At 40.7% G+C, this 12,086-nt stretch overlaps 1 protein-coding gene across 8 annotated transcripts in view; it reads left to right on the forward strand.

Annotated features, from left to right (window-relative positions):
* The window catches only part of DYNC2H1 (dynein cytoplasmic 2 heavy chain 1), a 339,313-nt gene that overhangs the window by 154,718 nt on the left and 172,509 nt on the right, over positions 1-12,086 (forward strand). For 5 of the 8 annotated variants that reach the window (XM_058686519.1, XM_058686521.1, XM_058686522.1 and 2 more), the window contains 2 exons: positions 1,924-2,034; positions 10,360-10,425. In XM_058686519.1, coding sequence (XP_058542502.1) covers positions 1,924-2,034; positions 10,360-10,425 — 177 coding nt within the window. Of the gene's footprint in view, positions 1-1,923; positions 2,035-10,359; positions 10,426-12,030; positions 12,084-12,086 lie in introns of all 8 variants that reach the window. The other 3 variants (XM_058686520.1, XM_058686523.1, XM_058686526.1) reach the window with 2 other exon arrangements.

The raw sequence follows: 12,086 nt of genomic DNA on the forward strand, positions 1-12,086 counted from the left end.
CCTGTGGGGAATTTGGTCAGGGCGGAGCAGAGATGGCTTATCTCTGTTTCACCATGTTTGGGGCCTCAGGTGGGACTGGAGGGGGAGACGGGGAGTCTTTACTGGCAAGTCTGGTGCCTGGGGCTGGTGGGAGGGCTGCTGACTGACGTACCGTCCCTGCTGGGCTTCCTCACCGTGTGGAGCAGTGCGTTCCTGGTGGGACATCTGGGGGACCAACGTGTGTCTTCTGCTCAGTAAGGCAGAACCTTCACGACCCAGCCCTGGGTGGGTATCCCTTGTGCTGTGTTGTGTGTGGTGGAAGCTGTCACAAACCTGCCCGTGGTCAGGAGGAGTGACAAAGAATCTGGCCATGTTTTAAGACAGCTATAGAAACTTGTGGTTTTTTCTCTTTTCCATTGTTTTCCTTCTCTCGTTTTTCCCCTGGGTAAATCCCTAGACACGGATGACTGGCACAAAAGTGCACGTTTGTGAGCCGTTACGCAGTTGCCATCTCTACCTACCTGTGGAAGCACGTGCCATTGGTGCAGTAGACTGAGGCAGCAACAGTGTCCTTTTCAGTCTCTTAACCAACAATGGATTATATAGATCTTTGAATAATTTTTCATTAAAAGTTTCTCATGAATTACTTAGAAAGTATGCAAGTATAGGTTTGTTTTAAATGTTTCTTTATCCTTTAGTCAAAAAATATTCACATTAAAAGTGAGTTCACTAGTATGAGAACTGGTAACTAGGTTAGCAGTTCTGACTAAACCCAAGGAGAACATTGGTTATTCTGTGCTCCTTACAAAAAGTGTGTAGCCCAGCGTCTCCTCGGTAACCACACTTCTTCCATAGCATGGTTATCGAATACCACTGACCTGCGTGTGTGTGTGTGTGTGTGTGTGTGTGTGTGTGTGTGTGTGTGCGTGTTTGAATTTACTTTAAAAAGCAATAGAATCTTGAAGATGTAGAGTAAAAAACTTGATTTCCAGTGTCTTGGAAATGTATTAAATCTTGTAGTGGGGTCTCTCAGTGGATCCAGGGGTCCATTTCACAAGTGACCTTTGTTAATAGTGAAACGAAGACAATGTCTGCCACGTGAACCAGAAACAATGAGCTGTCTCAGAACATGCTGCTAACAAGGCCTGAAACCGAGGTCTGATGGATCTGAGTGCTGGTTCATTAGTTTTGTACCAATTTCACACATTGTACGGCTTATCCTGGATGTCTTTCTCTAAACTGTTAAAATTACTTTACTAGGCTTTTTCCTTGTCCATTAAAATCACAAGGAAAGGAGGAAGTTAAGCCTAAATATTATACCAAAATTGAACTTTTCAAGGCATGTAGGCTGCAAATGCTCCCTGAGGTGACATGAAAAATCACGTGACACTTAGAGAAAGACCAGCCTTGACATCCTTCTTCTCCTCTTTAGTAGTCAAAGGAAATCACAATTAGTGGTATTTTTCAAATCATGACAATCCTGTACAATGGAAGTACAGAAACAGATTAAAAAAAAACAACAAAAAAACTACAGGTGGTATGATTTCTAAACAGCATCAACATCAGTGTTCGTGTTCATCGTTAGTTAACATGGAGACCATGGTTTAAGATCATTTAGGTTCTTATATTGAGGATGAGAAAATTGTGGTCACACTGTTTCAGGACTTGATTGGTAATTATAATGTGAGTAATGAAATGGGTTTAACCCCTACGAAAGCAGTACTTTTAATGCCATTAGGTATCAGAGTGGTATGGTCAAATTCAATTCATACTGTATTATTGGAAATAATTATTTAGTCCCTGTATTTATTATTTAGTCCCTTAAGTTGATTGACAAAGATAATTATTCCAGAATCAGCTTTGAGTCTGGAGGAACATTTTATAAGTGTGATTGAACTATGGGGTATCATTTAACTGTTTATAAATTTTTTAATGGTTTTTCAGTTTTCAAATTGTAATCTACAGGATTCCGAAAGTACAGAACGGAGAATCCAGTCTCTTATCAGCTCATTAAAACATATGGTCTATGAATATATATGCCGTTGTCTGTTTAAGGTAAGAAATATTATTTTTTCATGTATAAAATACTACCTGAACTTGTATTTAATACAGTCTTACAGTGAAATTGTGGAATCCTTTCCCAACTGGAAATATATTGAAATCGGCCTTTCTGATATTTTCCCAGAGTAACATTCATTGCTAAGTGGGGCGTCTTCTGGCTTTCTGGGATGTGGTAGGAGAATGACGAGTGTGGAGGGTTATCTCCCTTCCTTCTGAACGAGCCCGTAGCTGCCGCAGGACCTTGTGATGAGTCATCTCCTAGCTCGGGTCTTTCCACCTCAGCACTGCTGACATTTTGGACCACGTTTGTCATGGCACTGTTGTGTGGCACTGTGTCTACACAGCTGTTGCAATCAGAAATCTCTCTTGAAATTGCTTGGGGGCAAACTTGGTTTCTCTTCCTGGAACTAATGCCTGATCCTGAGACATGAATGTCATAGACATCTTCATATTAAAAGGGCCCCAAGGAGTAGAAAATGAAACATATTTTAGAAAATTATGAATGTTGTAGAAAACACAGAGGCTTTTTACTTTAAGATTTTTTTTTCAAGGGTCAGTTTTTGGGTATTGGTTGAGATATGTTGAGGAAGGGCTTTGTAAAGACAAGTGAGAGAAATAGAGTTGTTATGGCACAGTTATACAGCATTCTCAGAAAACCTTGAAAAAGATCTAGTTACTACATTCTGTAGAAAGGGATAGTAATTTTTATGATTAGAGTGATAATGTTGATGATCTTTACTGGAGACTGAATAAATCTTTCAAATGCCAAGGGCTTTTACCGGAAGGTGAGAGTTATAGCTGGGCATTTCTGCAGAGTTTTTGCTTAATGAGAACCGTGGAGATTTCTCTTCAGGTGTCTGTACAGTGTATGTGTATTCTAGGTGCCGTTCAAAGAATCACCTGTTTGGCCCTGAGTTTTAACCTGTACACACGACAAATTATAAGCAGATGACGTCAAAGTCCGTTTGGTCACTAAAATGTTAGGGTTCTAGGTCTGAGGATGACACAGCAGTACAGTTTCATCGATCCTTGATCTCACGTCTCTAACGTGTACGATATATTAGCTCACATGATACTTAAAAATTGTTAGTACACAAACTGAAACGTATTTTCTTGAAGAGTTTCCAACTTGGTGGACCTATAGAGAAAACGCTCGGTCGCTCCTGCCTGCGGTCGCTGCGTTAGACTTGGCCTGTCCCACGCTCAATCGGCTCCGTACGGTCCCTGTCCTTTCTCTTCACGTGCACATGTACACCTAGCTGACATTTTCAGTTTTCCTTGGTAGGTGTTTTCTTCTGTTGCCTCTCTTCTCATGCGATGGGTCCTCAGGATCTTTCCATGAATATAAATATGTTAACCTCATTATTCTTAGTGAGCGTGTGTATTCTGTAATGTGGCTCATCCTAGTTTATCTGCTACTGTCTTGGTGGATTGAGGTCTCTCCTTCCTTGCATCCTTTTCAACCCTGGATGTTATCAGTCTTTCTATTTTTTGTCAAGTTATGGTTTGTAAATATTTCCTGCCTCCTCTGAATTTTTATTAAATGTCTGTTTTTACCTTCCTCCCTTATTTGCCCCATCTGTTTGTTTTCTTGGTATTTTAAAGAATAGGCTTTGCTTTACAGAACAAATCTACTTGATGGTAATTGTTTTATATTTTATTTTATTTTATTTTATTTTATTATTATTATTTTTTTCAACGTTTTTTATTTATTTTTGGGACAGAGAGAGACAGAGCATGAACGGGGGAGGGGCAGAGAGAGAGGGAGACACAGAATCGGAAACAGGCTCCAGGCTCCGAGCCATCAGCCCAGAGCCTGACGCGGGGCTCGAACTCACAGACCGCGAGATCGTGACCTGGCTGAAGTCGGACGCTTAACCGACTGCGCCACCCAGGCGCCCCTATATTTTATTTTTTAATCATTGGATTTATTTTTTGATTTCTGTGTTAGTGAATTTTCATGATTAGTTTTTTTTTTTTTTAATTTTTTTAACATTTATTTATTTTTGAGACAGAGAGAGACAGAGCATGAACAGGGGAGGGACAGAGAGAGAGGGAGACACAGAATCTGAAACAGGCTCCAGGCTCTGAGCGGTCAGCACAGAGCCCCACGCGGGGCTCGAACTCACGGACCGCGAGATCATGACCTGAGCGAAGTCGGACGCTTAACCGACCGAGCCACCCAGGTGCCCCCATGATTAGTTTTTTAATGTAGTTTTAATATTTATTTTCTAGTGAATATATTAAGGTTGCGGAGTTTCATTTTGATTCTTCTTCTAGTAATATATTTAGTGCTTTTTCACTTTTCTTTTAAAACCTCTACACTAAATGTGATTTGTGATTGTGAATACTTTGTGAAAGTATTATGGACCTACACTTACTTCAAGGTGTCACCAAAATCCTTATGGAAGTACATGGACTATAAAATATTATTCCTGAAAAATGTTTAAGTCAAAAGATAATATAAAATTTCTTACTCATTCCAAAAAATAGTAGCTTATTGGGAATTTCTTACTGTTGACCTATATATCTGCACCTCAGTTTATATATTCTTATTTATTTTTAGTAACACATTATATCTACTGATGAGATTTAAATCTTTATGTCCTATATTCTGTAATGTAATTAGGGAGGGGAAGATACAGTAAATGTTGAGTACCAAAGTGATGTAACGTATAAGTGAAGTTTAGCTAAGGTTACTTCTTTTAAGTCACATTGTCTTTTAAAAATTCGTGTAAGTTAAGCTAAAGCCAACGTTTTATTGCACTAGGGGAGAGCTTGTAAGGCTGCACATCCTTAATATTTTAGTGCCCAGCTGGAATTTGTTATTGCCTATCTTGAGACATACTTTTCTATTGTGAACACTTGAAAACATTTTTTAAAAGCTAATGTCTATAATTCTTAACATATGTTTTTAATTGGTGATGGAATATGTTTTATAATGTTCATATTTCTGTGTCAGTAATGTTAAATGTATTCAACATGAATTCAGCATTCCATGGAGTTTCAGTGGTGAATAACAATTAGAAAGCATATTAATTGTAAACCAATGAGGTCCATTTTTGAAGATTTAGCATTATAATCTTACTTAGGATGGAACTGATTTCATATTTAGTGAAAGCTTTTTGGATTTTTAGCAACCACCTTCACATTAAACTGCCTTTTCCTCATGCTGATGTTGCTGTTGTGTTGCCAACAGTGGTGTGGCAACACCAGAGCCTTGGCAGAGCCTGGGATTATTAGTATTCACATCACACCCACGTGAAAGCAAGTTGACCTGGAACAAAAAAATGATTGACTTGTTTTGTAGCAGAAAATTTAGGCTTGTAATAAACTAAAACAAATGGAGAAGGCTGTCTAGCAATTTCAGTTCAGACTATTGGCTCTGTCATTCTTTTTGTCCAAGAGATCAGAGCGTTTATTTCAGTAACCCAAGTATTTTGGACAATGATCGGGTAAGTAGCATATTCAGTTCCCCAACACTTGTGGTTCTGTCGGACTGTGCACAAGCTGGCGCCTTTACGTATCCTTTCTTCCTCCCACTGTGTCATTTGGAACAGATACGAAGTAAGGGAAGTTGCTGTTGGGCTGTGAAGTGATTTTCTCATGTACTGGATGAGAGCACAGAGGAGGTTTGGAGAGCATGTGCTCTTGCCGTGTCCCTGTCCTCGTGGAAGCATGGCGTACTGGAGCACTGGCATGCAGGGAGGGTGCCGGTGAGGGAAGACGGGTCACCTCGCCTTCCTCTCCAGTGGATTTGCCAGCTGATTCAAATGCAAATGGATATTACACTTTAAAAGGAAATTAATGGCATTTCCTGACTGTATTTATCCTACAAATCATTTAGTTTGGATTCTGGTATTTTTTTTTTTCTATCAAAATGTGTTGTCTTTTAATAGAAAAGTGGAAGTTCTCTGATTGGATATTTAAAAATTTTATAGCCTTTCATTTTATTAAAATGAACCCTGATAATTTGAATCCTTTTCTTCTGCTTAGAAGATTTTGAAACTTTTAGTATTACATCTAACTCTTTAGATTTTCTGGAAGTAGGGTTGAATGTGCATAGAATTGTTAACTAAAATGTGTGACCTACCACCTCAAGCACAACTGTGAGTACTTGGGTTCTTTTTTTTTTTTTTTTTAAGTTTATTTATTTTGAGAAGAAAGAGACAGGGAGAGGGAGAGAGAGACAGAGAGAGAGAGAGAGAGAGAGAGAGAGAGAGAGAGGGAGGGCGGGAGGGAGGGAGAGGGAGAGACAGAGACAGAATCCCAGGCAGGCTCCGCGCTGTGCAGAGCCAACACAGGGCCCAGTCTTACAAACCCTGAGATCATGACCTGAGCCAAGATCAAGAGTTGGGTGCTGAACCCACTGAGTCCCCAGGTGCCCCTGCCTGTGCTTGGTTCTATGCTGTCTACGTATTTGCTCAATTAAAGCAAGACTTCATATGGTAGCAGGTACTTTACACATTACCTTGAAGTTGTTTGAAAGTGATGAATAGTGTCGAGTACAAATAAAAGGAATAGATTTCTTATTCTTGCTACTGCTTCTCAGTCTCTGAGAATCAGCAGGTTTATAGAAGATTTTTAAGACAAATTTCCTTTCTGGTACAGTAGTATGTAGTGCATCAGGTGACTGTAAAGCAGGTAGCAACTGTGTGTCACCTTACGTGTTCCAGGCACCGGGGAAGCACCTCACATACGTTGTTACTCACTTCCTACGACAATCCTATTCTCTAAAGGAGGAGACCAAGATGCAGAGCTAGCACCCGTTCTGTAGGTTATTCCTGTGTGGAGGGTGTTGGAACTGGGATTTAAGCCCATTCTGCTTGATGCCTGAAGACTCAAGGCTAACAGGGTGCAGTTCAAGCAAAATCATCCTGTCTGGAAACACTTGACCTCATCCTAAAGTGGGCTTTAAGACTCCCTTCTACCATGTTACTCGTGTGCTAACAGTTTCACCCTTCCTGCATATTCACTGGGGTGTGTGTGATGCCAGGGTGGAATTTATGGGATGCCATGTGGCTGATTTATACTCGCTAGTCCTCTGCCTTCTCTTACTGATTTTTCTTCGTGTTGATGATCAGTTGAGATTTTGCTTATATCCATCCCCATGATACTAAAGAATTTTGTTAACAGAACCAAGCCTAATGAGATGAGTTGACATTGAATTAAAACACCTAAATTGGGGCGCCTGGGTGGTGCAGTCCCTTGGTTTCTGACTCTTGATTTCAGCTCAGGTCAGGATCCCAGGGTTGTGGGACTGACCCCGTGTTGGGCTTCATGCTGAATGCGGAGCCTGCTTAAGATTCTCTCTCTCTCTCTCTCTCTCTCTCCCTCCCTCCCTCCCTCCCTCCTCTTTCCTTTGTCTCCTCTCCACAGCTCATTTGCTCGCTCTTTCTCGAAATCAGGAAATAAGTAAATAAAATACTGAAATTTTTTGGTCTGAAAAGCAGTGTAGATCAAGGACGTCAGAGGTACAAAGTAATTTCTCAACTCTGGATGATGACAGGGTTTTTTTGTTGTTGTTTTGGTTATTGTTTGAAGCAAATATTCAGAAAATCCGTAAGTTTGATTTGTACATTCTTAATTTGACCCCGGTTTATTTGGAAATAATGTGTCCTCTTGTCTCTCAGTAAATTGTATTTTTAGGTGTATTCTCGAGTCATAATTGTTTTTTATTATAACGTTGTTCTTAAATCCCTGGGGCTGAAAGGATTCCTTGGTATAGCTGTCAACCAGCTGCCAGAAACAGCTTCTGCCGCCTCCAGTTTGGGAAGGCGATGAAGGTCCAGGTTAGCCTGTTGTAGTTCCCGTGCCGTTATCTGTGGGGGATGTGATGGGAGAGGCTCAGCTATGATTGTGTGCTCATCCCTCAGGCTGGGAAGTCTTCTGTCTCCAGAACACAGGGAGAAGAGGAACTGCCACTACCCGTTTGTTGACTCTGTGTTATGTGGCTATTCTTTGCCAGTGTTTTGGAGTTTGGCCTCAGTGATGGAATTAACAGTCAGCTCGCTGAACCCAGCGCCTGATCTGAGAACCCTAGAGTGCCAGGGCCCTGCCGTCTTTGTACTAACCCTAGAGACAGAGACCGCATTCTTCTTCCTCAGGTCAGAGGAAGCAGTGGCGGGGTAAGGGTAGTAGTACTGAGTGTGAATTTGTGTGTGTATATCTCTGGAGTAGAGAATTAAGTGTGTTATTAAGTGATAAAGCCTTCAAAGTAGCACATGTGTTGTCTTATTTTTATCTTAATCGTTATCTACCTTCGATGAGGGATGCTGTGGTAATCATTTTAAACATGCATTAATTTATAAAATAAGCATCTTAGTGGCTTATCCAGCCAGTCCCCAGTCAGCCAACCCCACACCTGAATTCTTACTCTCTCATACCTAAGAACACTCCGCATCTCCCCAAATGACAGGTCTTGCTTTTTATATTTTTGAAGTCACATGTAGTTGTTTCCTACACATGCTAGTTGGATTTTAACTCTTTTCCCATCATCTGAGTGATGGCCATCTGCCCAAAGTTTTTCTATTTCGAGAAATTTTTTTAAGTCATTAGCTATGTTATGGTTGTGAACACATGCTTTTTATTTATTCACTTAATAGGTATTTACTGACTACTTGCTGCATATACATACACAGCATGTACTTTTATGAAATAAACTGTGCTTTTATATTGTATGATTTGAGGCACTGAATCTTTCCAATAGAGGGGTGATTCTCTTGCAGGTGAGGATGTCACTTGCTGGTAGGATTTATAAGAGCATCTTTTTGTGACAAATGTATCTTCTGCATATTATTGCATCGTCATGTCTTTAAATTTTTTTTGTAATATTTATTTTTGAGACAGAGACGGAGCATGAGCAGGTGAGGGGCAGGGAGAGAGGGAGGCACAGAATCGGAAGCAGGCTCCAGGCTCGGAGCTGCCAGCACAGCTGACAACCGACGGAGCCACCAGGCACCCCCACATCTTCATGTCTTTATAGTTATCTCTTATTTGTAGACTTACAATCATATACACATATTAAATATAAAGTATTATTATACTGCAGGAGACTCTTTTTATAAAATGCTTACATTACAGGGGCGCTTGGGTTGCTCAGTCAGTTGAGTGCCCACCTTCGGCTCAGGTCACAATCTCACGGTTCATGGGTTCGAGCCCTGCGTCAGGCTCTGTGCTGACAGCTCAGCCTGGAGCCTGCTTCGGATTCTGTGTCTCCCTCTCTCTGCCCCTCCCCTGCTCGCTCTCTCTCTCTCTCTCTCTCTCTCAAAAATAAATATTTAAAAAAATTGTTTTTAAATGCTTACATTATAAACTGGTGGGAAAGATGCTTGGGTAGATTTTTTTTTAACAGAAGTGAGCTAAGCTTACTTTAGAAAATTTATAATATACACGTCAGAAAAAAGAAGGAACCAAAAATGACATGTAGTTGTAAAAATAAATTACTGATAAAAGGTGATGTCATTTTTCCAATTCTTTTTGCAGACATGTGTCCATATATGATTATACAAACATATTGCCCCTGCTTCCACAATATGGGCTATGCTGTATATTTTGATTTGAATATTATTTATGATCACCTTGGAACATTTAGGTTGTTGGAGTTTTTCCTCTATAATAAAAAATCTTGCAGTAAATATCCTATGAATACATTTATCATCCCTTTGCATAAATTTCTAGAAATGTTTTGATTCACGGGCATATAGAATGTTCTGGATCATGTAAACATACACAGGACACATTGAAGATTATTAATGCAGGAGGTTGATCTTATTAGTAGTGACCAATTCAGACCTCACAATTGGGTTTCAGCTAGTTAAATAAACCTTTTTTGATGAGATGTACGTGACGCTTCATCTGTAGCATTTTGTCTAGAATGTTGGGTACTTCCTGTGTCCTTCCCACCCCTGACTCAGAAGTGCCCTGTGTAGGTACCATCTCAGTAGTCATTTCTTCTATTGATAATAGTGGGCAATTTAAAAATAGAACACTGGGGGCGCCTGGGTGGCGCAGTCGGTTAAGCGTCCGACTTCAGCCAGGTCACGATCTCGCGGTCCGTGAGTTCGAGCCCCGCGTCAGGCTCTGGGCTGATGGCTCGGAGCCTGGAGCCTGTTTCCGATTCTGTGTCTCCCTCTCTCTCTGCCCCTCCCCCGTTCATGCTCTGTCTCTCTCTGTCCAAAAATAAATAAAAAACGTTGAAAAAATAAATAAATAAAAATAAAAAAATAAAAATAGAACACTGAGCTGAAATGTCAGGACTGTGCTTTTCCAAACACACAAATGTAGAAACAGCGCGGTAACATTTCTTATTCTTTTCAGGCTGACCAGTTGATGTTCGCGCTGCACTTCGTTCGGGGCATGCATCCGGAACTTTTTCAAGAAAATGTAAGTGGAAATAAAGGAGGAAAATATAAGAGTTACGTAGAGTTTGTAAGGTTCATGGTTAGATTAGAAATAACTTTAGTCTGGGAATTGTGTATCAACCTATGAAGTTTTAACTAACTTAGACATTTAAAAACGCTGGTTCCTGCTTGTCCTCCCCTCTGGATGAGCCCAGCGTTCTGAAGTGATGAGAGGCAGAGAAATAAACTCGAGTCGCTCATCTTTCTGAGCCACGTCCGCTTCTTGTCCTCATGCAGGCACATAGGAATGTGACACAGTGTGGATAGACGGCTACATTATTTATTACCCTCCCCGACTTGCTCTGAGTCAGCAGGTGAAGCAAGAGGGTGGGCACTTTGCAGTAGCTTCTCGTAGCCTGAAGCTTTCTGTTCATCATTTTATGTATAATTTATCTTCTTTGTAACTTTCTTTCTCGTCTGCCATGGAACTCACTCCAACTTGAGCCTCCTTCAGGTTAGAGGTAACTAATCCATCTCTGGTGAGCTCATGTTTAAGGAAATTATACGTAGGTGATTTTTTTGTTACTCTGCCATTATTGTCCGCGAGAGAGAGCACAGTGGCCGGGGGTGGGGAGGAGCAGGGACAGTGTGTGGACAGCGCACCTGTGACCTCGGAACCTCTCACTCCACTCCGTCAGACTTCGTTTATGTCCCGGATTCCCCTTATTTGGCTACTTCCTGCAGACTGTTCCCCACGCTCTGGGGACTTGTGTTCTTTCTCCTGAATTTGTTGGACTCCTTTTATTTGATGCCGTTCCTTCCTCCTGTATAACGTGTTTCACCAACATATGTTCCACACTGTGTAAGAAGACTTACTGTCCTAGTTTTCCCTCTTGGAGTATAAATAGGAATTGGGAGAGGAGAACATTTTTCTCTCACGTAGAGGAATAGTAATCATCCCTATTCTATTGACTATACTTTCAGTGAAAGAATTGAGTGGTCCCGGAGTGTGGAGGCAGGAAATAATTTTGTTTTTTTCTTTTTGCCCTCAAATCTTAATATGTTTTTTCCTTATTTGCTGACCAGTGTGTAACAATAATATGCTAGTGCCTATTACTATCTGATTGAGAAGGGCTCAGGGTGAAGACGGAGATTTTCTTGGAGGGCTAGATGATGTCACACTGGGTCGGTTGTGATTCTGTGGATTAATTTAAAAAAAAAATGAATGATGGCAGTCTTCTCCCAATCCGTTGGAAAAGATGAGTTAATGGATGTACTTTCCTCTATTTTCCCCCAGCATAGACAATTTTTAAATTTTTGGTGCAACTTACGCTTTTCTGTTAGTGAAAATTCACACGTAATAGGACAGATTAATGGGTAGTGACAAATGATAATTGAACGTGACATTGTACACTTTCAGATGTTGAGACCCATATACCTACGCGCGCGCACACACACACACACACACACACACACACACATACACATACACACACAATGTAGGTGTACTTCTTCCTTCAGTACAATTGTTTGTAGCAGTTTTTGTACAAATGTTTTATGTTGTTGGTACACAAACAGATTCTAGATGGTAATGTTGTACCAGGAGTAGGAGATGTGAAATGAGTTTTATTTTTTTCCATGTCCTTAGAGAGCTGCATTGTAAGCCGTCTTATAGGGAAATTAAGAAAATTCTGTGACCTGGTT

This window comes from Neofelis nebulosa, chromosome 10 (assembly GCF_028018385.1).
Source record: "Neofelis nebulosa isolate mNeoNeb1 chromosome 10, mNeoNeb1.pri, whole genome shotgun sequence".
In the NCBI taxonomy this organism is placed as follows: Eukaryota; Metazoa; Chordata; class Mammalia; order Carnivora; family Felidae; genus Neofelis; species Neofelis nebulosa.